Genomic DNA, 27,186 nt, shown 5'->3' on the forward strand with positions numbered 1-27,186 from the left:
AGGCATCTGCCTCATGAAGCTGAATTGAACAGGCACAGGCACATTCGCACACACACATGCACATGTTCACACAGCATAGTTTCAGGCTGGGATCATCGGTAATTAGGGGGAAGACATAGGTGGTGCAGAGTAACTCAGGGAGGTCATCTTGCATCACGTGGTCAGGGAGCCTAGTGTAAACAAGAGACATTGGAGCCGAGGACTTTGGGGTGAGGCTGAGTCAGGGAATGATTGTTCAAGACTGAGAGCAGCAAGTGCAAGGACCAGGGCTGAGAAAGTGCGTGATGTTCATAGGACGGAAGGGCCAGCAGAGAGGTGGGAGGGCAGAGAGTGATGGAAGTGACATGCAATGATGGAGTTTCAGGCAGAGGCAGATGTGCAGCCTGGGAGGCCCAGTAAGGGGGTGGGTTTTATTCTTAGCAGAATGCAAAGCCACCAAAGTGCTTTAAGAAAAAAATGATCTGATTTAGCCATAACTATGGAGAAAGAAATGGCAACCCACTCCAGTATTGTTGCCTAGAGAATCCCATGGACAGAGGAGCCTGGCAGGCTACAGTCCATGGGGTTGTAAGAGTCGGACACAACTTAGCGACTAAACCACCACATTTACATTATCCCCTCTCTCTTGAGCCTCCCTCCCGCCTCCCCCATCCCAGCCCTCTTGGTCATCACAGAGCACCACACTGACCCCCTGTGTCTACAGCAGCTTCTCACTAGCTCTCTGGTTTACATATGGGAGTATGTGTATGTCAGTGCTACTCTCTCAGTTCGTCCCACCCTCTCCTTCCCCTGCTGTGTCCATAAGACCATTCTCTACATCTGCATCTCTATTCCTGCCCTGCAAATAAGCTCATCGGTACCATTCTTCTAGATTCCTTATGTATACATTAACATATACTGATGGCTGATTTGCATTTTTGTACAGCAGAAATGAACACAACTTTGTAAAGCAATTATCTACCAATTAAAAATTTGTAAAATTAAATAAATAAAACAGAAGTAAAAAATCAAGAAGAATACCATCTAATTTGAAAGAATTGGCTGCTCTGTAGAGAGTGGATTGTGTGCGGAGAGCTAAAGTAAAGCTCAGGATTTCCCTGGTGGTTCAGTGGTAAAGAGAATCTTCCTGCCAATGCAGGTGACACATGTTTGATCCCTAGTCTGGGAAGATTCCACATGCCACAGAGCAACTAAGCCCACACACCACAACTATTGAGACTTGCTGTAGAGCCCGGGAGCTACAACAGCTGAGCCCATGTGCTGCAACTACTGAAGCCCGAGTTCCCTAGAGCCTGTGCTCAACAACAAGAGAAGCCCCTGCAATGAGAAGCCGTGCACTGCAATGAAGAGTAGTTCTCTGCACCCTGCAACTAGCTAAAAGCCCACTCAGTAACATGGACCCAGCACAGCCAAAAACAAATACATAAAATTATTTTTAAAAAAAGTAAAGCTAGCAGAGGTGGTTCAGAGGCTTCCACATGTTCTGGGCGAAAGAGGTCACTGGCAAGGATTCAGGTAGAAGCAGCGGCAATAGAAGTGGATGGACTGGAGAGATATTCAGGAGGCAGACACAGCAAGTCTCTTCTCCCTGTCCTCTCTTCAGGCTTGGGTGTGAGCTGGTAGACTCTTCAGAGGCTGGACCTGACCAGTAAGCTCCCAGGGCTTCTTGTCCGGACCCTGCAGAGGTCAGTCCAGGTCATTTGGAGAGAAAGAGACATGAGGAAGGGCACAGCTGGAGTGGCAAGCAGACACAGCTGTCCGGGTGCTGCTAGAGGATGGGGATATTGAATTCCTCAAAAACAGGGCAGGAGCCATGAGCATCCACAGGAAGGCAGCAAGAACTGGCTGTGATATGGTGTAGGCTGGCCCATTCACCTTGCCCTCCAGTGGATATCAGTAACAGTAATACAATCACTGGACTTTGTGCAAAATCCTGTGTTAACTACTTTCTCCACTATATATAATTGAATCTTCATAAATGCCCTGGGAGGTGATTCTGTTGTTATACAGATGAGAGCACTGAGGTTGAATGAGGCTAAATTTACTCAGAGACTTCCCTGGTGGCTCAGATGGTAAAAAAAAAAAAAAAAAAAAAAAAACAATCTGCCTGCAATGCAGGAAATGTGTGTTTGACCCCTAGGTTGGGAAGATCCTCTGGAGGAGGAAATGGCTACCTACTCCAGTATTTTTGCCTGGAGAATCCCTTGGATAGAGGAGCTCAGCATCACAAGCCTTAGGAGTGTTGGAGCTGGGATTCAACCCAAATCTGCCCAGACCCTGAGTCACTAAATTGCCCCCATGGGTCCCCTAGTGATAGCCACCTGCTTGGCCTGGGGTGGAGCAATCCTCAACCCAGGGGTAATGCAACCAGGATGCACTTGATTGACACAAAGGCTATCAGAGAGCTCCTCCCTTCAGAGGAGAGAGAATGGTCTACTCAGTTGTGCTCTGACTCCTGGATGCTGCTCCTTTCTTTAAAATTTTATTATATTATATTCAATTTATTCTTTTTTCTCAATTTATTCTTATTTTAGTTTTTATTATTAACTTTTACAGTCACTTTACAGTCTTGTATTAGTTTCTGCTGTGAAGAAAAGTGAATCAGCTACACGTATACATGTATCCCTCATTTTTGGATTTCCTTCCCGTTTAGGTCACCGCAGAGCACCGAGTAGAGTCCCCTGTGCTGTATCGTAGGTTCTCATTAGGTATCTAGTCTGTACATTGTAGTGTATACATGTCAATCCCAATCTCCCAGTTCATCCCACTCCTTTTCCCCCCTTGGTATCCATATATTAGTTCTCTACATCTGTGTCTCTATTTCCGTTTTGCAAATAGGTTTATCTGTACCATTTTCCTAGATTCCACATTTCAGTGATCTAATATGATATTTGTTTCTCTCTCTGACTTACTTCACTCTGAATGACAGTCTCTAGGTCCATCCACGTCTCTGCAACTGGTGTTTTGCTCCTTTTTATGGCTGAGTAATATTCTGTTGTGTATATATACCGCATCTTCTTTATCCATTCCTTTGTAGATAGACATTTAGGTTGCTTCCATGTCCCGACTATTGTAAGCAGTGCTGCAAAGAACATTGGGATGCATGCATTCTTTTGAACTCTGGTTTTCTCTGGATATAGCTCTGCTTCTTAAGTAGTACAATATGGATTGCTTGTGGCAGCCAATCAAATTGAATTCATCATTGAAGTAGATAATGAGATGTTATACTGATAGCTGGTGTGGAGATTCCAAAGTCAGGATGCCTGCTCCTTCCTTGTCTCCTTTGAGTAAAGTATGAGTCAGTGGGCTCAAGAATCTGACAGCTGAAGGTGTCTGAATAAAAATATTAATAAACACTAAACACACGCAGAAATGCAGGCTATGGTAACTTAAGACCTGGTCACCTGGAGGTTACTTGCATAAGGTTACTCGGAGAAATAAGAACCTAGATCAGCTCTGGTGAGGTAGTAAGCATTTGATTGGCTGGAGAGAAGGTTAGAATGATAGAGTGAAGGCAGGGGTGAGCTTGTGGTATGATCATGAGACCCCGAGATATGCTAGGATTATAGTGGACGTTTCATGGGAAAGGTCAGTGGAGAAGAAAGGAGCCTAGGTGGGGTCAGACCAGGCTACAGAAACAATTAAAAGTAAGTTTGAGGACCCCTGAGCATCCACACATTCCCACCACCCACAACCCCTAACCGCCTTTGTTTTCCTTTTCTCAAATCTTGGCTATTCATGGTGGTTTATTTTTGTAGATTCCTTGTAGAACTATTTCGCTTGTTAAGTTCCAAGACAAATTCTTTTGGAATTTTCATTGTCATTGTACAAAATCTTTATACTTAATACATTTGCTTTATATTTAGAGTTGGGATCATGACAAAATTGTATCTTTCCTTTGTAAATTCTTGTCACCTGTGGTGTGGGTTTTTTGAGATCTCCATTTCATAGCTGCTTTATATGCATGAGGATGGATTATCTTTGACAAGTCTCAGATTTTTTTTTTTATTGCTGTAATAAAAGCTCTTTTCTTTAAAAATCATGACTCTTGAGATTTTGGATGGCATGTTAGCTGTCTTACCACAGGTAGGTGCTTAGAGCTCTCTTTTTGCACTGCTATTAGGACTATTAATATCCCCTCTCCCTGCCCCTTTCAGATTTGACACCTACAGATCCAAGAAAGAGAGTGAGCGTCTGGCCCAGTATTTAAATGCCGTGCCCAATGGCAGGATCCTTTCTGTTGCTGTGAATGATGAAGGCTCTCGAAATTTGGATGATGTGGCCAGGAAGGCGATGACCAAACTGGGCAGCAAACACTTTCTACACCTTGGATTCAGGTATCGGTCATCACTTCCATCACTTTCCCAGGCTCCAGAACACTAAAGCAACACTAGCCCAGACAGACTTTACCTAACTTGCTTCCTGGTTTCCCCAGGGCCACGTGACCCTCAAGGGTGACCCTGGAGGATGCAGGCACACACAACCACCTGCATTGGATGTATTACGACTTGTTTTTAAAGGGAACCTAGTTTTTTTTACAAGCATATTCCACTCTTCAAACTTCAAAGCTCTCTGTCTATATAAACTCATTCATTCAATCAGTCACTTACTAAATATTAATTGAGTATCTACCGCAGATAAGAACTGTGCCTCAGATGTACAATGAATGGTCATTTTCCTTTCCTTTGGCGAAGGGATCATAATGTGCCTTGGGGGGTTGGGAGACATCTGTTTAGAGACCACATGAAGTGCCTCTGCCCTGCCAAGACCCTCCCAGCAGAAGGGGCACTTTGATGTGCCCCAGGGCAAGTTTTGTTTGCCTGGGTTTGCAGCGTCATGCCTGACTCTGGCGGTGTGCACGCTTTGGCATCAAGATAAATGCGTTATGGTTTATCCAACAGTAGCCACACCTTTGAATCATGTTGAATCAGATCTCGGTTTAGTGGAAAGTTGAGATCATCTTTCCCGTGGCTGTTGGAGATAGAAACGCCCCGCCCTTCGACTCTGCAGATGATGGGCAAGATGGGGGCAGGCCAGAGGCTCTTCTGGGCTCTGAGCAAAGCAATTTTACTGACTGGGTGGAGTCCCCCTGGGCAGGAGCAGGGCTCCGGGTTCCAGGGTTCATTTTCCACCTGCCCATGGGCAACTCCCTCTGGAAGGATTTGGGCAGGAAACTTGAGCAGCCAAAGATGACAATGACACTGTAGTATTGCAAGGCTCCTTTGTTGATAAAAACTGAGGGCATTGCTATTTCATTGTCACATAAGCCAAAAGGCCAGTTTGTTAATCTACACCGAGAGGTAGAACCACAAAGAGACTGGCTACATATGGCCTCAGCAGAAGGTCCAAGATCTGGCATCCAATTTGTCCTGAATCTTGAGTCTGGGCTGGACCTCCTCCTAGGTGATGGCATGCAAGTGACTCACCAACTCTTTGAACTGTCCCCGTGATGTGTAAAATGGGATATTTCAAGAGTCAGCTCAGAGAACTCTGGGGAGGGTAAAGGTGATGATATGAGCAAAGTATTTGCTACTGTGGGTATCACAGAGTAAAACTCAATGAGCATTAGCAACTCTTCTCAAGAACCATGGAAAGCTTTATTGTTGTTCAGTCGCTCAGTGTATCCGACTCTTTGTGACCCTATGGACTGCAGCACACCAGGCTCTTCTATCCATGGGATTGTTTAGGCAAGAATACTGGAGTGGGTTGCCATTTCCTCCTCTAGGGGATCTTCCTTATCTAGTGATTGAAACTGCATCTCCAATATCTCCTTCCTTGCAGGAAAGTTCTTTGCCTGCTGAGCCACCAGGGAAGCCCCAATGTATGATATAGGCAGTATCAATTCAGTGAGGGAGAATGTGGTTTGTTCAATAAACATATTTGAGTATTATTACTTTTTAAAAAAGAGATCAGTGTCAGAGACAGGGAAACAAGCTTTGGGGATGCTAAATGTGCCTCCAGCTCTTAATCTATCTGTTGATTTGAACTGGTGGTGTAGGAATAATAGGAAAAGTGGAGGAGAGGCATGTGGGTCCTCTTTAGATGTCCATGTGATCTAAAGCTGATATTTTCCCTTTTCTGTTGCTTATCTTCCTTCCCTGTCTTCCACTGTCTCCTGGAGTTTGCTCAAACTCATGCCCATTGAGTTGGTGATGCCATCCAACCATCTCATCCTCTGTTGCCCCCTTCTCCTCCTGCCCTCAATCGTTCCCAGCATCGGGGTCTTTTCCAATGAGTCAGCTCTTCGCATTAGGAGGCCGAAGTATTGGAGTTTCAGCATCAGTCCTCCCAGTGAATTTTCATGGTTAATTTCCTTTAGGATTGACTGGTTTGATCTCCTTGCTGTCTAAGAGACTCTCAAGAGTCTTCAACACCATAGTTTGAAAGCATTAATTCTTCAGTGCTCAAGATGGGTGCTCTTAATATGTTCTGTGAGTGAAGGAGATACATAGGCAGGAGTTACATTGTTACCCTTCATTTGTGTATAGACCCACTTTGAATGACAAACTCAGAGCACATAAAATCGGCAGAAGATCTGAGACTTGGGCCCATCATGAGTTCATTCATCCAGGAAGTGATTATTGAGCAGAAATTGAAATAAAGCACCAGGAAGAGACTAGTCATACTGAGTTCTTGTGGGAAGTCGTGAGGTCTTGCGGGAAGTCTTGAGCTCTCAAGGGAAGGAAGACATAAAAAAATTGATGATGGCATGTGAAAGAACAAGAAGGGGAAGGAAGAGAGATGAAGTTGGCAAGGTGGGCACAGGATAGCCTTTTGCTCAGTGCCGAGAAGCTTGCCCTTTATCCAAGTCAGTAAGCATTGAAAGATTTTTAAGCAAGTGTGACACAGTCTAATCTCCAACCTCAATGAACCCTAATCTTTGATCTGAAGATGAGATCAAAACAAAAATAATCAAACAAATATGAGCTATTGATAGCTCATATTAAGAGAGAGGGTGGCTTAGGTATTAGAGGTTGGATAAAGATGAATAAGAAAACCTCCCTGCCATAGAGCAGTGCATATTTCAATGGAGAGAAGAAGAGTGTACGACTTTCCAAAATCAGACCCTTCTTTTTCCTCCTTCATTCCTCATGGAAAAAACACATTTCTTTCCTTCCCAAGGCCCAGTGCCGATTTCTGGGGACTCAGACACATCTGCCCAGTTTTCCTCGAGCTTAACGTAGAAGAGAAATAACCTTTCTCCCTTGGAGCATGTCTCCTTGTTTTCCTGAAGGACTCAGAGCACTTGCTTCAGGACCTCACTGAGCCTGGCAAGTGGTATGTGGGTCTATGGGCTTGTTTGTTTATGATTCATGCCCCATCTACTGCCAGAATGGAGTTGCAGAGGCTCAGGATCCACAAACATCAGGCTGGTCAGATGGCCTTTCAGATGGTTAGGAAAGCCAGGGCTTGCTGAGAAAGGCTCTTGTTCTTTTGGAGAAGGGAAGCCCAGCCCAGGAACTCATTTCCCCAAACAGCCTCACCGTGATACTCTGTGTTAACTCTGCCTCCGGTACAGGCTCAGACAGGTGAAAACTTTACTTTTTGTTGTTGTCTTTTTTTCAGACACCCTTGGAGTTTCCTAACTGTGAAAGGAAATCCCTCTTCTTCCGTTGAAGACCACATCGAGTATCATGGTAATAAATGGCGAAAGGCCATTCCCCCCTGGGTTTTTCTGACCAATAGGCTCAAGGGCTTTTTGAACCACTCTCCTCCCAGATGGTGCAGTGATAGAGAATCCGCCTGCCAATGCAGGAGACATAAGAGACTCAAGTTTGATCCCTGGGCTGGGAAGATCCCCAGGAGGAAGGTATGCCAACCCACTCCAGAATTCTTACCTGGAGAATCCCATAGACAGAGGAGGCTGGCGACCTACAGTCCATGGGATCACAAAGAGTTGGACTTGACCAAACACATACCCTTCTCCTTCCCCAGAACATGGCTGATCCATCTCCCAACACACTGTTGAGTGACTAGCTGCTTAATGGCCAGGTTACGTGAGTGGCAAAAGTTCATGCTGGTTTAAGGTCCATCACTAAGATAATGTTTACATTTTCAAAGAGATTGTCATTGGTTTAATCCCAAACAAGTGACACAGGAAAGATGAGAACTGGGTCAGAAGCAGCAAGAGTAATATTTTGATCTAAAAAGATGCTTTGAGGACTTCCCCCGGCAGTCTAGTGATTAGTGCTCTGTGCTTTCACCGCAGGGGACATAGGTTCCATCCCTGGTTAGGAAACTAAGATCCCACATGCTATGCCTTGTGGCCAAAAAAAAAAAAAAGTAAGATGAAGAAGTGGTTCAAGATCCAAATGTGCAGGGGGCTTTCTTTGCCTTAGCATCACATCTTTATTAATTTGGGGGTCTGTGTGGTCGCTGATGCCTCCGATCTCCTCTTTGATAGGACACCATGGCTCTGCTGCTGCCCGGGTGTTCAAACTCTTCCGGACAGAGCATGGTGAGCTTTTCAACGTCTCCTCATCCAGCGAGTGGGTTCAAGGTGAGGAGCTTGGGACCCCTTGGTAAAATTCCAGAGTGGGTTAAAAAGTCGGGACTTTGCAGAAGGAGAATTTTTCTTTCCACCAGTAAGACCACTTGATGGCTTCAGTGTCAACTCAGTTGGCAGCTGAGAGCTGTCTTTAATCCGGGCTCAGTGGGGAATAACCCAGAGGGATGTGCCCTCTCAGGGAATGCCTCTTCTGTGCCAGGCAATGGCACTGACAGGGAATGCAGACAGTAGTAGGACTTAGCCTTCAAGGAGCGCACACACAGGGACATGGAGGGTGGCGTGGAGAGCAACAATCTTCACGAGAACCCTTGGATAATGGGTTCATGGCTGGATCTCATCTTTCTCCTTTTGGCAATAATGAAGAATATCTGTTGCTTTTATAAAATAAGATAGTCAGTAAGAGGCACTTGTAATGAAAGTTGGGGGAGTTGGGGAGATTGGCAGATGGATTACAAGCTTCTGGGAGCCAGCCTGGTGAGAGCCTGGACATATGGTATTTGATTCCCACTGGGCTGAGGGTACTCAGAGGCTGCGTCCAGCATGGCAAGTCTCAGCACCCTGCTTGCCTAACTCTGATCTTTGTTTTCTGCCCAGATGTGGAGTGGACAGAGTGGTTTGAACATGACCAAGTGCCTTACACAAAAGGTGGAGAGAAAATTTCAGACCTCGGGGTCACTCACCCAGGGAAAATCTGCAATCGCCCCATTGATATACAGGTAACCAAGAAGTTATCAAGGCTTTGTCTTGAAAAAGATGCTGTAGATCACAAACTCTCTTACTATCTGAGTGGTGTGAGTCTCATGGCCCTGCTGTGATGTCAGTAATGCCAGAGAGTAGCGTTCTCGTTTTAAAAACTGACCTGGAAGCTGACTGTATGCTCCAGGCCTCCCCCCACCCATGACTTTCAAAGCCAGGATTCAGATTCTCTTCTGGGTCCTGCTGAAGAGTTCCTTTTCTGTCTCCTCAACCTGCATCTTCAGCCATGGGTGAGGGTGCCCAGTGCGGGGAGTGTTTGACCTTCTTGGCTTCATGCACCCATTCATTTCTTTGGGGGCTTCAAGTTCACAGGGTGTAGCTGGAATTCAGGTGCAGGCTGAGACCAGCCCAGGGGAGGACACCCACAGCCTTGTTCTGCACTTAGTGAAAGTCAGCCTTCACAGAATGGACAGTATTTGCTTGGGATCTTCACTTGGAGTTAACTCTGTTCAAAGGGGACCTGGGCTTCCCAGACGGTGCTTAGTAGTAAAGAACCCACCTGCCAAGGCAGGAGATACAAAAGATGTGGCTTCAATTCCTGAGTCAGAAAGATCGCCTAGATTAGGAAATGGCAACCCACTGCAGTATTCTTGCCTGAAGAATCTCAAGAATAGAGGACTCTGGCAGGCTACAGTTCAGGAGGTCACAAAGAGTCAGACACAACTGAGTGACTGAGCAAAGAGGACCTAGGCTTTCTCAGCTGGCTCCATCATGAAAGTGTGGCACAAATGGGCAGCTCTCACAACTCAGTGGCTCAGCTGGTGAGCTTGAGAGCTCAAAGGAGAATAGGAAAGACAGAGACATAGGCAAAGAAATGGAGTTTATTTCCTTATGCCTGGTCTTCTTCCAAAACAAGATTTGGGGCCACTTAAATGTCTGATAGAGAATTTGGCTTCCCAGATGGCTCAGTGGTAAAGAATCCTCCTGCCAATGCAGGAAACACAAGAGATAAGGGTTAGATCCCTGGGCTGGGAAGAACCCTTGGAGGAAGGCATGGTGACCCACTCCAGTATTCTTGCCTGGAGAATCCCACGGACAGAGGAGCCTGACAGGCCACAGTCCACAGGGTTGCAAAGTGTCCAACATGACTGAGCACATACACACACACACATACACACACACACGAGAATTTGGAGTCATTTCAGGAAGACGGTCTCTGCCCATTTTATCTTCTTTCAGCCAATAAAAATAGCAACATTTGTACACCACCTTTTCTCAGATTATCTAACTTCAGGTTCCAGATCATCTGACTGTTTTCACTCCTCCATATCACTCCACCCCCAAGGCATGACTTCTGCCCTCTGCCTTGCAATATAGAGGGACCGCAGGACTAGGGACCACTTTTCCAAGAGAGGACAGTCGGTTCTGCGGTCAGCAAAGGCCAGGGAAACCTTTCTCTTTGTTGGGCCAAGGCTGTCCATTCACATGGCTCCAGTGTGGTTGAGAAGGATTTACCCAGATTCCATTACATGTTATAGACTCTTCTCGGGTCCAAGAGAATCAAAAAGCGCTGACTCCCCCAAAGCACATACTTCTCAGATTTAACTTTAATTTTTTTCTTGCAACCCTGCATGTTCCAGCTCTAATTCTGAGAGAGCCCAAATTGGATTCCTCCAAATCACTTGGCTACAGGAAGTCCAGTCCTACACCAGGGCTGCTCCCTCCCCAAGCATTTCTGGAAATCCTCGAGGAATGTGTCCATGCTCTGCAAATCCCTCCAGTGTTTGCTCTGCCAGCTGTCTGGCTCCAGACCACTGTTGTTGAGAAGACCACTTCTCCATGCCAGGAAAATAGCTTTCCTTAGGCATTTCTTACTCTCAGGAACTTTGCTCCCAGCTGATATGGACTCTTCCCAGAGAGTGTCAAAGCACCGCTAATCCCAGGCTTAAACAGTCTGTAAAACTTTACCAAAGGCTTGGAGAGAACAGAGGAAGCCAGTGAAAATATATGTATTTTCCCATATGTCATACATATAATAACATGTGACTGCTTGCGTCCCAGGTGGCTCAGTGGTAAAGAATCTGCCTACACTGCAGAAGACTCAGATTCTATCCCTGGATTAGGAAGATCTCCTGGAGAAGGAAATGGCAACCCACTCCAGTATTCTTGCCTGGAAAATCCCACGGACAGAGGAGCCTGGTGGGCCATAGTCCAAGGGGTTGAAAAGAGTTGAACATGACTTAGTGACTAAACAACAATGACAACATGACTGCTCACCAACTCAACAATCCCAGACCTTCCATGGGGAGCCAGTCCCATACTCTGTAAACACTAGTCTGCCGCCACACTGCAGGGCCCATTTGTTTTGCTGAACAACAGAAACTGATGCAACATAGTAAAGTAACTATACTCCAATACAAATTAAAAAAGAAAAGAAGTAGGAAGTGCTCTATCCTGAAAATGTCAGGCTCACCCCCTTTCTCGCCATCAACCGTTTGTCAGTAGCGGCCCCAGCCTTAGCCAGAGCATTTCTTTATAGTCATCAGAGGATTGAGATAGAAGCTACTCTGGGTTTTTCTGAAGTCAAAAAAGCAAAACCAGGATTATGCTATGTTTACCACAGGTGAGAGAAGCAAGATTTCATTCTCTTTATCAATAGAGTGTGAGACACATCTGCCAGGAGCTAAATGCCCGTTAATTAACCCACCAGAGAGACTGAGACAAAACTGAAATGCCCAGGTGCCTGTTTTTGCCACCATGGGAAATAACAGGTTACTGGGGTCACTTGCCACCTCTGATCACCCTGAGGGCCCCACACAAGGGGTCCCTGAGATACCTGCCGTCAAATCCTTTGGAGGGGAGCAGGTGTTAGGACATTTGTCACCTGGGTAGGATGGTGAGTTGGAAGGAAAAAGGAAATAGTTAAGACTAGCACAGTTGACCTCAACTCAAGGAAAGTTTTTCAACATCTGATCATTTGTGATTCTGCAAAATCAAACCCAAAAACCATAGTCCCTTGTTCCCATGTCTTCACCCTTCTGATGGTTCTCCTGGGCTGAAATCTCCTTGCTTCCCACCTTCTCTCTTAAAATTCACCCGCCTTTCAAGGCCTGTTCAACTTAATGAACTCACATATCCTTTGGGACCTGTGAGGTGCCCAAATCACCAAATTTAAGGTGGCACTGCCTCCCAGGTGCCAACTCTGCACTCACGTGATCCTGGAGAGTGAGTGCTGCCTTAAATGTTGCACCCTGGGTTCCTCACTAGCAAACTTGGCCATATCTATCAGTCAAGCTATTTAATTTAGTATCTCAGTTTCCTCCTAAACAAAAATGGAGGTAATAATTGTTCCTTCATGGGATTATTTTGTGGATTTAATGCAGCAATACGTGAAGCTTCTGATCTACAGCGAGTGCCCATAATTTTCTTTTATTATTTTAAAATTATTTGCTTATATTATTATTTATTATGATATTGCTTGTTTAGTCATTAACTTGTGTCTGACTCTTTAGTGACCCCAAGGACTGCAGCCTGCCAGACTCCCCTGTCCATGGGATTTCCCAGGCAAGAATACTGGAGTGGGTTACCATTCCTTCTCTAGGGGATCTTCCTGGACCAGGGATCAAACCTGCATTGCCTGCATTGGCAGACGGACTCTTTACCACTGAGCCACCAGGGAAGCCTATGATATTGCTAGTTATTTTATAATTATTATCTAGAATAACAATCATATTGTGTCTACTTAAAGTCAAGATCAAGTTCACTGAACAGTGGGAAAGCCCTTTTTACTCTTCTTATACAAAACTGAGTTCATTCTTATGATTTAAAAGGGAGAAAAAGAAAAACAATAAAATTGAATAGAGGTTTTCTTGAAATTTTTATTGGATGTTGTACCTTAAAAAATGTCCAACTCCCGTGGATGATGTTTTTAGGCTCAGTTCTCAATATTCAGGGATGTCCTACTGAAAAACATGCTGGCCTCAGGGGAAAAGATCTGGGAGTCAAGAGGAGTGGGCTTGAAAGTCAGGTGACCTTGAACTTGCACCTAAATCCCCGTGAGCCTTCATGATTTCCTCTAAAGTGGGCAGTGTCTGCCTCTCTGCTGTAGGAACCACCCCAGATAAGGACTGTGAGCGTGTTGCCTGCAGGAAAGGGCTGAATTTTCATTCTGGCTAAACTCACATTTCCACAGTTCTCCTCCCAAACCACAGACAACGGATATCTGCTGGGTTCAAAACAATGTTTCCTAAAAGTGCCCCCCCTTTTTTTAGATGGACTATACTTCACTTTCCTATTTGCCCAGCCCTGGTCCCTTTGGTCTTTGTGCCAAAAAGGACAACAGCTGCGGCCCTTGCTCTAAATTGCATGTCTCTGATGACAGCCACCGTGGTGGTGCAGACACACCCCGGCCCCGGGGTGAGCCCTAGCTGGCAGGGACCGTGCCCTCCTCTGAACCCGCTCCTGATATTCTCTACCTGGCCTTGGAGCTGCCATCAGCTGAGGCTCTGCTGTGTGCCTGGCTCTGGATTGGATGCTGAGATCAGGGAAGAAGCAATACCTGGCCCTTCCAGAGCCCACCACCCCCCTGGTAGGAGACAGACACTGAACGCAGGACAGGTGGAACAGCAGTGCAAGGGGCTGCGAGGCACCGCTCTGTCACTCGATGAGTCCAGATTCAGATTCTGGCCCTGCCTCTTACCAGCTGTGTGACACTGGCCAACCTCTCTGAGTATGTTTCCAGATCTGTAAAACCAGCATCAACCTCATAGACCTCAGAGCCAGGAAGAGAGAATGCAATAATGTGTGTTAATAATGTATGGAACTCAGGGACTTCCCTGGTGGCACCTAGTGGTTAAGATTCTGTGCTTCCAAGGCAGGGGGTGAGGGTTCATTCCCTCGTCAGGGAACTAAGATTTCATGTGATACACAGTGAGGCCAAAAAATAAAAAAACAAATTGAAAAAAAATGTATGGAGATCCATAACTACAAAAGGGGTTCTCAAACTTAACTTCCCATTGGAATCCCCTGGGGCAGCCTTTCAAAGTTCTCATGTCCAGGTTGCACCCTGAACACAATCAAATCTGAGACTCTGAGGATGGGGCCTGGGCATGAGCTTTTTTTTTTTTTTTTTTGGTGGCTGCACTGGGTTTTTGCTGCCGCGGCAGCTTTCTCTAGTTGCAGTGAGTGGGAGCTACTCTAGTTGTGGCGTGCAGGCTTCTCATTGCGGTGGCTTCTCTTGCTGCCGAGCACAGGCTCTAGGCACTCAGGTTTCAGTAGTTGCAGCACTTGGGCTCAGGAGTTGCGTCTCACCGCCTCTAGAGCACAAACTCAGTAGTTGTGCTGCACAGGCTTTGTTTCTCCGAGGCATGTAGGATCTTCCCAGAGCAGGGATCAAACCCATGTCCCCTGCATGGGCAGGCGGATTCTTAACCACTGGACCACCAGACAAGTCCCAGCAAGAGTATTTTTAAAGACTCCCCACAGGATATGGAGTCACATTTGGGCACCAGCAGGTTGATCCAGTGAGTCTTCAGTAAATGTTGGCCACTGTGGATGTGCTGGTGGATGAGAGGGTACAAGTTGTAGAAAACAACCCGCCCAGCTCTTAAAAGAGCATGTGCTGGTGATAAACACTCCATAAACCATTCCCCAGTGTAGTCACTCACTGGTTTGGATACCAAATATGGTGGGACCCCAGGCAAGATGTTTATCCACCCTCTGACTTCATGCTGCCCTTCTTATAGCAGAACAGAGAAGGGGAAATGTTGGAATAATAGTCTAAGCCATTGTAAATAAGTTTCGCAGCAGCAACAATTTTAGACTTGTGAGTATATGTTTGTAACATTAATCATCACCTTCCTTCTTTACAAAGAGAAATGACTTTGTAATTTCTGTGCCATTCCCAGGCCACTACATTGGATGGAGTCAACCTCACCACTGAGGTTGTCTACAAAAAGGGCCAGGATTATAGGTTTGTGTGCTACGACCGGGGCCAAGTCTGCCAGAGCTACCGTGTGCGGTTCCTGTGCGGGAAGCCTGGTAAGCAGCCCCCTTACTGGGGACGCACTTGCCTCCGTGGCTCAGTTCCTCCAGCTGGCAGCTATGCGCTGCGAGTTTGGGCGGCGGGGTCAGCCGCCTCCGGGCATCTCAGTGACATGGCGCTCCTGCCAAGTTCTTGATGGAGAGCCCTTCTATGACACAGGGACCGTGGGAGGGTCCTCGGAGTTGGCAGGAGCCAGTGGAGCCCCACCCTGCCCCTACGCCTTTCAGGAAGGGGAAGGGCCTATCCAAGGCAACTAGGGTGCCGTGGACGGAGCTGACCTTCCTGCAGCCCGCCCCCTCAGAGATACGCAGCCCATGGCCTCTCTGGATGCTATTATTTTAAACCCAGTTCCCGGGGTGCTTGTTAGCAGGGGTTGGAAATGGTCGGTTTCTTCTCGAGGGCACTTGGCCATCTCCAGAAGGCAGTCATTAAGGATGGGAGTTCTTTGGAAGGGGAGGCTGACAGCTACTGTAAATAATAGTTGAGAGAAACTATATTTGTTTTACATCTTTTGCAAAGTGGGTGTGGAGAGACAGCCCCATTTAACTCCAGCTAAGGAGTTAGTGGAAAATTCCCCTGCCCAGAGCTAATGAATGGCTCTTTTCTGGTAGGGTTTTTGATGACTTCAAAAAAAAAAAAAAAAAAAACCCATACCAAGACTGGTTCGGGGCGAGCCTGGTGATTTGGGTTTTGGATAGGCAAACCTGGCATTTTCTGATTTAGGGAGGGTAAGGGAAGAGGTGGAAGTTTGCCAGGAACAAAGGTTTATCTCTCAGTCTCTCCTATTTTGGGTTATAGTGAGGCCCAAACTCACCGTCACCATCGACACCAATGTGAACAGCACCATCCTGCATCTGGCAGACAATGTACAGTCATGGAAGCCTGGGGACACCCTGGTCGTTGCCAGTACCGATTACTCCATGTACCAGGCGGAAGAGTTCCAGGTGCTCCCCTGCAGAACCTGTGCCCCCAACCAGGTCAAAGTAGCAGGTAGGACATTTGCTTACCCCTTCCTAGGCTAGATGAAACTGAAAATTGCTAGGTTTAAAGTTGACTGAAATAAAAACAAATTTATATCAATCAGCTATAGCCATGATAATGCTACATGACAACAACAACAACAAAAATTTCTTAAAATTCCATGGCAAACTTTTATTTCTTACTAATACATCTACAGGCTGTGTAGGGTTCAGCTTTTCTAGACTAAACTTGGCTCCAAGGGTTGGGTTCGGATCAGTTCCATGTGACTCTCATTCTTCCCAAGGACATTATTATTCATGATGGAGAAGTGAACAGAATCATAGGAGGACTCCTAAGGCCTGAGCTCCTAACTTGAACCCTCTCACACCTACCTTCCAGTAGATCATATGGTCCAGCTCAACATGAATGGGGAACTCTATTTCTCCCATTAAGACAGAGGGGAGGGAGTGAATATTTGTTAGCAATAATTAACTTACCACAAAAATTTTAATGTCTTCTTTCTCTACTTTTTACATTTTCTTTTTCTTCTCCTAAATCTTGACTTAAATGCCCTGGTTATTTATGTTATGTGAGGTTACTGGAATTATAGATGATTGGACTGCAAGGAGATCCAACCAGTCCATCCTAAAGGAGATCAGTCCTGGGTGTTCATTGGACAGACTGATGCTGAAGCTGAACCTCCAATACTTTGGCTACCTCATGCGAAGAGTTGACTCATTGGAAAAGACCCTGATACTGGGAGGGGTTGGGGGCAGGAGGAGAAGGGGACGACAGAGGATGAGATGGCTGGATGGTATCACCGACTCGATGGACATGAGTTTGAGTAAACTCCGGGAGTTGGTGATGGACAGGGAGGCCTGGCATGCCGCGATTCATGGGGTCACAAAGAGTCGGACATGACTGAGCGACTGAACTGAACTGAACTGAACTGAGAGCTAAAAAAGGCGCCACCCAAATGGCTCAGTGGTAAAGAATCTGTCCGCCAATGCTGGAAATGAAGGTTTGATTCCTGGGTCAGGAAGATCTCCTGGAGGAGAAAATGGCAACCCATCTAGTATTCTTGCCTGGGAAATCCCATGGACAGAGGAGCCTGGTGGGCTACAGTTCATGGGATCACAAAGAGATGAACACAACTTAGTGACTAAACAACAACAAAGATGTAAAAAGAGACCTTGTTTATAGTCCAGGTCGATTATTCTTTGGGGAGGGGAGTCATGTATTGATTAGAGTTCTTGGTTGTAAGCGACAGAATCCAATTTGACTACTTTAAAAAATAGGAATTAATTGGGAAACTATTCAACTTAGAGAGCTAAATAGAAGCTGGGGAGTCATGCTGCAAACAAGGACCAGAAATAGGGCAGCTTCAGGGGTCTGGGGTGCAGGAATGCATGGGCAGCCTCCTTAAGGCATCACTATTTGCATGTCCTAGGACATGGTGCTCAAAAGTTACCTTCCAGGGAGACAGCATTGATTGGGTTGATGGCTCACGTGCTCACCCCTTGGCTAGGACACCATCATTAATTGTCCTTCGAAGACTGCATTACATGGATACAGTCACTCCCCAGAGGAAAATTGAGATGTATTAGTAGAGAAAGGAAAATCAATACTAGGCATCAAAAATATCAGTTGCTATATGTGGAATCTAAAAAACAGGTAGAAATGAACTTATCTACAAAACAGAAATAGAGTCACTGATGTAGAGAACAAGCTTATGGTAACCAGGGGCTAAAGAGCAGGAGGGATTAATTGAGAGATTGGGCTTGACACATACACACTACTGTGTATAAAACAGATGGCTGATAAGCACCTACTGTACAACACAGGGATCTCTACTCAGTCCTCTGTAATGGCCTATATGGAAAGGAATTTTAAAAAGAGGGGCTGTATGTATATATATATATATATATCTGTAAATATATATATGTATATATATATATATATAACTGATTCACTTTGCTGTATAGCAGAAATTAGCACACCACTGTAAATCAACTATGACCCAATAATTTTTTCTTAAATATATCAGCAGCCACAGGACCATTGTACCTAGAGAAGTATTAGAATCTGGGGGTAGAAGAATACTATGGATTGAGAAAGTATATCCAACATATTGAAAATATCTATCATCTTAGAAACAAAACTACAAAAAGTAAAATTCGACATAGTCTTTTTGGCTAGTGGAAGTGTGCTTGAGAAAGAATGGGGGCTTTCTTCTAAGTACAATGGCTTCTTAGACTTCCTAGCTCCCCACTTACAGGATGGCACCAAGGGAAGCAATTCCTAGTGAGTGCCAGACCCTTGGGTCTTCCCTGGGTGACTTCTGTGTCTCTCGAGGACAATAGAGGCAGACAGGCCTTCTGGGATGCCAGGTGTCCTCTGGGACGCTTGGCAGGAGTGGCATTCAGACGTTAGAGCTTTGTCACTGCCCTCTGTGAGGTGACCCTGATTCTGGGGCTGCCCTTGTGGCTTCTAGGGGGGTGAAAGCTTGCCTTTGAGGCCCAGCCTTCAGGGAGGGAGAAGAAGGAGCACCCCTGGAAGAGGCCCTGGTCTGTTCACACCAGCCCCCATCTGCACCTCAGTGTTGGGCTCCTCTAGGCCTGGAGGGAGATTTCAACATGAACAGGACCTAACAGGACAGCAGGTAGTGCCATGAGTGTCCTTGAGAAAGAGGGAACCGTGTGATATGAGGGCACTTCTGGCTCGCCCCACAGCATGGTTCAGGGGTGAATGATGGAGCGTGGCTCCAGGTGGTAGTGTTTGACCAGTTGTTCTAGGGGCTTCTTGAAGATTGTTCAGGCTGGACAGAGTGTGAGATGGGGCTGCTCTGGGTCCTGGGAGGACCAAGGAGGAAAGAGTGAGTAGAGAGGAGTGTACGCCCCCGACAGGACCCTCCAAGCTCCTTTGGTTCATGACCGCCCATGTCTGTCTCTCCGGGTCCCACAGCCCAGACTCCCCCAGGCCCCCTCAAGCAAGGGTGGGACCATCTTGTTCAGAAGCTTTAGGGCTTTTGTGAAAACAGCGCCCCCCCGCCCCCAGTGAGAAAAGTCCCAGGGAAGGGTATCTGTAAGTTGTGTGTATGTGTCTGTCTGTCTGTCCTGGGGAGGCCCTCATTTCTCCTCTTCGGCTCCAAGCCCGTTCTCTGGCTGTCCATCCCCCAGTGACATGGAGCGGGGACTCCAGCTGCCTTGTTCTTTTCCAAAATGGCGCCGCCACCGTTACCAATCAGTGTTTTCCTCCCCAGCCTGGCTGCAGAGCGGGACACGGCCTTCCTGGCTCCTCTTTCCTCACTGCCCCTAAATTCCAGTAAACAGGCCTTTTTGCATTTTAAGGCTTTTCTGATGGGAAACAGATGGGGATAACAAAGTCATGAAAACGTGTGAATCATCTAAAAAAAATATATTTCCAAGTTTTGCCAACCACAGTGGGATTCTCAACACCTCCTGACATGGCAATGAGAAATGTCTTCAATTTTCTACCCTGTTTTCATTCTCCACTTCCCACTTTGCTTGTAACCACCCAATATCAAACACACACACTTTTAAGTAATACTACTGTTAATTAGTACTAACATTTTTTGAGTTTCCTACGATATACTAAACACTTTACTTGAACCATCTTTCTCACTCTCCATGATTACATAAGAAAGTGGGGGCTACTGTTTTCTCCATGACCCAGATGAAGAAACATCTTCTTCTTTTCTTCATGGAAATTAAATGTCTAGACTAATGCTTTCCACTATGGTAGCCACCAACCACTTATGGCTATATAAATGTAATTAAAATTAATTAAAAAAAGGAAATTCCATTCCTCAGTCATACTAGCCAGATTTTAAGAGTTCAGTGACCACCTGGAACCAGTGGATGGCACGGAGTAGAGCATGCCCTTCATCTCAGAACTTTCTGGGGATTGCTGCTGTTGTAGACCAAGCAAGTCTGCTTGGAGGATATGAGCCAAGATTCAGACTCAGAGCTCTCAAGTTTGAAGGCTATGTATTCTCTCAGCATCTTCACTCAAAGATGACTAGACAGGAGGAGGACTCTAGGGCACTCTATAGCTTAAATCTGCCTCTCTGGGACCCTCCAGCCCAAGTCCCTCTGGGCTTGTCCCCACGGTCTGAGAAGGGCAGGCCCCATTGCCCCCTCCCCCAGAATCCCTGGATCATGCTAAGTCAGGAACCACTGCGTGGGGTGGAAGATCCTCGATGTCCATTTTTCTTGTGAGCCCAGAGTATCCCATGCCGTGATTGCACTGCAGAGAGGGCACATTGTAGAACCTGGCCAGCCATAGGGTGTGGGTCCCTCTGCATCCCACGCCTTTCCCACCCATCATCTGTGCTCACAGCCCTTCTGGATTATTTGGGACAAATCCCTCTTGGCCATGCCTGCCTATTTTACCCCACACCCCCCCGCTCAACCCCTCCACCCCCGCTCTCAATACCCGCTTCCTTTGGCCTTCCTGTATCAGGGCTTAGAGAAGGAAGGGAGGGTGGGTGGAGGCCGGCTGGGAGAATTCTGCAGACAGGACAGGATGCTGAGAAAGCAGAGCACACAGCTTCCCGGGCATTGCGGCCGGGAGTGGCCTGTGAACACAGCGGCAGGGCAGATAAAGCAGCGGAGAGGTCTGTCAGAGCCCTGATAGGGAGCCCCACGGCAGGCGGGGGAGGAGGCGGTGGGACTGGAGAGTTCTCCCAGCTCTCAGTCTGTCTTCCCACCTCTCCTCCCAGGACTCTAATCAACACAGCGCCTCCATCCACCTGGAAGTCCCCCTACCCCTGGCTTCTTTCCCTCCTCCACCCCTCCACCCCAGCCCATGGAACCAAGAAAGCTGTCAAACCTACTTCCTATGAACTCCCATCATAAGCGTGAAGCCAATGGTGGGAGCCCTCGAGTCACGCCTTTGCTTGGGGATAGCCGCATGTGTCACTTGTGTCACACTGGCCCCTGCCATGTGCCCAGGGCTGTTCCAGGCACATTCCCTGGATTAATTCATTTCACAACTATCTCTACCTTTTGAGATGCATGCTATGATTGTCTCTATTGTATAGATAAAGAGTCTGAGGTTCAGGGAGCTTAAATGACATGTTCAGGGATCCACAGCCATGATCTGAGTCAGATTCTGACCCGGACAGCCTGGCTCCAGAGCCACAGTCTTCCCCATCCACTGTCTCTCCCCTCCAGTTGTGTTGAGACTGAATTCCTGAGGAGGGCCTTCTGGCCGCCCCCAGGAACAGAAACCTCTGGTTCCCATTCTGTCTGCACATTATTTTTTTTTGGCCACACCACTCAAGATGTGGGATCTTAGCTCCCTGACTCTAACCCGCTCCCCCTGCATTGGAGGCACAGAATCTTAACCACTGGACCACCAGGGAAGTCCCTGGACACACCATATTTTAAAGTGGATGCTGACAAATCGAGAGGAGCCCCCTGAACTCTGAAATGCATACACCCTGAGGGGTGGTTGGAAAGCTGGGGATGCATGGCCTGGTTTCTTGGCTCTGCCGAGTGCTGTGGGGACCCCAAGATGTGAAGGCTCACATTGAGCATGGTCAGGGAAGACTTCACTGAAAAGGAGCTAAATCTTGAGGAACAAAGTGATTTGCTCCATGGACAAATGGAGGAGGCTGTCCTGGCCAGAGAGAGCAGCTTAGGTAAAATCTCTATGAAGTAAAAAAGCAGAGGCTCGCTGGGGGTAGTATGGGTGGTGGGGTCTGGTTGGAGCAGGAAAGTCCTTGAGGGAAAGATGGCAGATAAGCCCACAAGAGTCTGGGTTTTACTCTGTTCATCCTTCAGGCGGCTGGGCAGGGTGCTGTGCTTCTTGGAGCTGTGTGCGAATATCACCTTGGTGGCAAAAGGGACTTGGTTGATGTCCTTAAGTTAAGGCTCATGAGATGGGAGGTGAGCCTGGATTATCCGGGTGGGCTCGGTGAAATCAAAAGGGTCCTTAAAATATTTATTTATTTTGGCTGTGCTGGGTCTTCGTTGCTGCATGAGCTTTTCTCTAGTTGTGGCGAGCAGGGCAACTCTCTAGTTGCAGTTGCAGTGCATAAGCTTCTTATTGTGGTGGCTTCTTTTGTTGCAGAGCATGGGTTCTCGGGTGTGCAGGCTTCAGTAGTTACAGCACCTGGGCTCAGCAGTTGCAGTTCCCCGGCCTCTAGAGCACAGGCTCAGTAGGTGTGAAACACGGGCTTAGTTGGTCTGCAGCATGTGGTATCTTCCCCAGGCCAGAGCTTGAACCCACATCTCTTGCATTGGAGGTGGATTCTTTACCACTGAGCCACCAGGGAAACCCAAAATGGTCCTTAAAAGAGAGATACAGGAAGGTCAGAGTCAGAGGGAAAGACTGAAGGCAGGAGAAGTGGACAACAGAGGATGAGATGTTTGAATGACATCACTGACTCAATGGACATGAGCTTGAGCAAACTCCAGGAGATAGTGAAGGACAGGGAAGCCTGGCATGTTGTAGTCCAGGGGGTCACAAAGAATCAGACAGGATTGAGCGACTGAACCACAACGACAGAGTCAGAGGAGAAAGTGATGTGACGATGGAGCAGATTGGAGGAATTGGAGGAATGGGCCAGCAGCCCAGGAACATTGACCACTATCTGGATCTGCAAAAGGCCAGGAGCAAACTCTTCCTGGAGCCTCCCAACAGAACCGGCACTGTCGACTTCTGACTGCTGACCCAGTGGAATAGATTTTGGACTTCTGAACTCCAGGACTGTCAGACATTTCTGTTGTCTTTGGACTTCCGTGATGGTCCAGTGGTTAAGACTCCGTGCTTCCACTGCAGGGGGCATGAGTTTCATCCCTGGTTGGGGGACTAAGATCCCACATGCCACATGGCATGACCAAAAAAGAATAAGAAATTTCTGTTGTCTTAAACCACTAAATTTGTGGTCAGTTGTTACTGTAGCCAGAGGAGGCAAATACCAATTCCAAAGGGAATATTTTCTCAGCTTTGCCAGGCACTGGTCTCGCATCTTGAACTGAGATGCTTCAAAGAAATCACCACCTCCCTGAGTCTGCAGAAATCCAAGGCAATAAACATCCTCCGACAAAGTGCAGACCCTCCCATGGGATGTAACCTAGATGAAGGACTGGACAGAGGAACCAGCCCTCCCTGTGGATGAGAGGGCAGGGTGAGGTCAGTCAGTGGGTGCTACTCGGGGCTCAGTACAACCGCAGCCTTTGCGTGTGGGCACCAGTGGTATCGAGGGGCTGAGCTCTCGTGCCCTGCTGCTCTAGTCAAGGTCACAGTGAAAGCCAAGCAGTGTCCGTAGTATGATTCGGGCTGCAAATCAGCACAAGAGATTGTTGCTATCTATAATCACATCCTCAGAAGAAAGAGACAGCACCTAGGAGCCAAGTCAGCATTCTCAGGGACGAGCTAAATTTAAAGGCAGCCTGTTGTTTTTGTTGTTGTTCAGTCTCTTGGTCTAGTCCGACTCTTTGCGACCCCATGGACTGCAGCTTGCCAGGCTTCCCTTTTTCACAGTGGCTTTGAAGAGGGGGTTTGTCTTGTGTCCAAAAGAAACCCAACTGCCAGGCAGTCTAGGGCGTGAGCTCTGTGGGATCATGCAGAGCCCAGGTGTCTTGCCTCTGGTTGCTGTGCCATCTCCAGGATATATTCTCAAACAGGCAAGGCTGGCCCACCACCAGTGCCCACATCCCACCCCCCGGGGGGGAGCGGGAGCCACCTGCAGGGTGCATGTATTGCCTCTGCTCATCCTCTGACCACGCTCACCTGCGGGGAGGCTAGGGAGTATGGTTTTCCAGGGGAGTCCTGTGTCAGCTAAAATAGAAGTTTCTCGTACTGACAAGCAGAAAGGGGGTAGGAATTAGGGGACAAATAGCCATTTCTGCCATGGGCTTCAGTCGTGAGCATTCACGGCTGGCTCTTCATCCAGGCAAGTAATTTCACCTCCCTGGGCTTCACTCTTCTATAAAATGGGGCTCAGGGTCATGGACAACCCCATGTACCATGGAAGCAGCAGAAGCACCTGGTAGGTCCTAGGCACCGTGGATACAGGCAGCACCTCTGATGCTCCCTGCTTCCCTTCTTCTGCCCTAGGCAAGCCGATGTACATGCACATTGGGGAGGAGATTGATGGTGTGGACATGCGTGCTGAGGTGGGACTCCTGAGCCGGAACATCGTGGTGATGGGGGAGATGGAGGACGAGTGCTACCCCTACAGCAACCACCTCTGCAACTTCTTTGACTTCGACACCTTTGGGGGCCACATCAAGGTACGACAAATCTACCTGGCAGAGTCCATCAACCCAACCAGGAGGATTCACACGATGCCATCCTAGGGGCAGGGGTGCTTGGTAGGGAAGGGATTGGGAGGCAAGGGGTAGGATCAAGAGAGGGGTACTCTCTGGAAGCTGGAGGAATCTTGTGTGTTATCCACTGGTGTGCAATTCCATCTGCCAGTACTTGGGGATGAGAAAGATGATGAGGAACATCTCCTACTCCCCAGGCAGGTCCCACTGTGCTTCCTGCCTTCATGGTTCTCAATTTTCAACCATGGCTTCCATTCCCTTGCTTTATTGGTTAACCCTGAGGACTTTCTAAAAGAAGGGGCATTTAACTCACACAAAGTCACATTTATAATAGATCCTTCCCAGGTGGTGTTAGTGGTAAAGAACCTGCCTGCCAATGCAAGAGACATAAGAGACTCAGGTTCGAGCCCTGGGTTGGGAAGATCCCCCTAGAGGAGGACATGGCAACCAGTACTCTTGCTTGGGTAATCCCATGGACAGAGGAGCTGCAAAGAGTTGGACATGACTGAAGCAACTTAGCACACACGTACACTGTTAAAATACAGAGAGGGTGATAAGCAAGAGAACTAGAAGTTCTAGCTTCACTGTGAGTTTCCCAGTAGAGACTCAAGACCAAGGCAGAGATGATGAGCTGCAGGGGTTCTCATTGTGCAACAAAGAAAAATGGTATCAATTCACTGGAGCTCTTGTTTTCCTAGCATTCACCTCATAGGGGGATTTCTTTAGCATCTCTCTATAAGGTGCCTGTACCTGGCATGTTGAATATCCTAAGACATGCCAGCCTTCTTCATGAAGCCATTGCTCCCAGTGATTTGATGTTAAAACTGGTGGAATAACAGTAGTACCTTGAAGTTTTGTAAAGATAATTCTTTTGAAGCTAAAATCATATGCTCTAAGGATAAGACTTTTTAAGTAATCTAACAGAAAGGAATAATTGAATGAAATAGTTCATCATGGGGTTCCTGCTGGCATAGGTAAGACAATCTTTTTTTTTTTTTTGTCACAGGGGTCTATATTATAAGATTTCTAGCATCTCCAGCCCCTGCTCATTAAATTCAAGCAGTACATCCCAGTCACTGCAACCTCCAATATCACTTCTACATATTTCCAATCAGTGTCTGGGGAGGAGAGGGGGCAGGGGTGGTAGTATAAAATCATTAGAGAGATGAAAGCAAAAATAGCAGGTTTATGTCATTCAGGCTGCTGCAATCCTGTTTCCCATCTTGAGAGTAAATCCCTGAGTGACCAGAGCACTCCTTCCCACTTTGCCCAAACTAGTCCCCAGAATCATTCTTAACACAGCTCTCCAGGGCAGCCACTGCTAGAGTTGGCATTTCAGTGGGCACCTGTTTTTGGAAGGAATGGTTAGCATGTCCTGAAGTCATCCTTCCCTAGTAGAAGTTAGCAGAGCTCAACCTGGGGCAGGAGTTGTTTTTGAACTGTGCTTTTATGGTGAGTTGCTGGAGTATAGACATTCGTTGGGATCAAGTGGGTCCCTTGAAATGTGTAGGAATGGCTCTGAGTATACTATGACATAAGCGTGTGGAACACCCTACAGCTCACATACACACTACTAGAGTCACGGGCTGATGAAGACCCCAAGCGCAGCTTCCCCTTTCCCCAGCCAGGAGAGGGCCTCAGATGGTGGACCACAACCTGGGCTCTTACTGCCCCAGGGTCCATCCTCTCTTGGACTCCTTAACCCTCCTAGGGTGCGCTTCTTGCCAGCATCCCTCAGGTTATCTCAGGGTTAACCCTTTCTCATAATGCTCAGTAGCTTAGGAGGCAGGAAAAGAAGGTTGAGGCTAACCCCAGCCACTGCACATTCTCACTGCACCTCTTGATCCCACACAATCCATTGCCCTGCACATCACTATATTGTCAGCAGCACCCTGTCTCCAGTGAGGTAGGAAGAGTCAGGCATCTCAACCCATTTGCAGCGAATGTCTTTGATGTACTGAGTCCCTGAGGTGGGGCTCAGTGAAACATTCTGAGGACAACACGTGTATGTGCATTTCTGGAATGTGGGCACCAGTGAGGGGGATCAGGGAGCAACCCCATGGACCCCTTCTGACTCTGGGCTCTGCTTTCCCAGTTTGCACTGGGATTCAAGGCCGCACACCTGGAGGGCGTGGAGCTGAAGCACATGGGCCAGCAGCTGATTGGTCAGTACCCAATTCACTTCCACCTGGCGGGCGACGTGGATGAAAAGGGGGGCTACGACCCGCCCACATATGTCAAGGATCTCTCCATCCACCACACGTTCTCCCGCTGTGTCACCGTCCACGGCTCCAATGGCTTGTTGGTAAGCACTTCCTTCCCGGGGCAGCAAGGGGTCCAGAGCCCCTTCATTTCCTTCATTTCCCTCCCTGATGCCTATCTGCTCACTGCTGGGCCCAGGGACTGTTAGCAATGGTGGGATGTTTTAGATCTAGTCACTTGGTCCAGGGCCATTGGGGGTGGAACCATCCTTGGCTCAGATTTGAGAAAAATATCAATTGAGAAGAGGTAACCCACCAAAGAAGAAGGAGAAAATAAGGGTGTGTCCTTGCTAAAGGGCACCAAGCTACAGAGATGGGTGAGCACTCAGTGGTCATGGGAAGTCTAGCTCTTCTGCTTCTTGGTTTGCCCAAGGATCATTCCATGAATGTGCGTCATGACAAATCTGTTTAACT

The 27,186-nt window shown here is 47.4% G+C and overlaps 1 protein-coding gene across 3 annotated transcripts in view; it reads left to right on the forward strand.

Annotated features, from left to right (window-relative positions):
• Positions 1 to 27,186, forward strand: part of LOC122706346 (cell migration inducing hyaluronidase 1) — a 160,045-nt gene that overhangs the window by 94,095 nt on the left and 38,764 nt on the right. For all 3 annotated transcript variants that reach the window (XM_043921501.1, XM_043921502.1, XM_043921500.1), the window contains exons 6-13: positions 4,158 to 4,337; positions 7,567 to 7,637; positions 8,405 to 8,500; positions 9,104 to 9,225; positions 15,112 to 15,244; positions 16,047 to 16,238; positions 24,300 to 24,475; positions 26,607 to 26,816. In XM_043921501.1, the coding sequence (XP_043777436.1) occupies positions 4,158 to 4,337; positions 7,567 to 7,637; positions 8,405 to 8,500; positions 9,104 to 9,225; positions 15,112 to 15,244; positions 16,047 to 16,238; positions 24,300 to 24,475; positions 26,607 to 26,816 (1,180 nt within the window). The remainder of the gene's footprint in view (positions 1 to 4,157; positions 4,338 to 7,566; positions 7,638 to 8,404; positions 8,501 to 9,103; positions 9,226 to 15,111; positions 15,245 to 16,046; positions 16,239 to 24,299; positions 24,476 to 26,606; positions 26,817 to 27,186) is intronic.

This window comes from Cervus elaphus, chromosome 13, assembly GCF_910594005.1.
Source record: "Cervus elaphus chromosome 13, mCerEla1.1, whole genome shotgun sequence".
Classification (NCBI taxonomy): domain Eukaryota; kingdom Metazoa; phylum Chordata; class Mammalia; order Artiodactyla; family Cervidae; genus Cervus; species Cervus elaphus.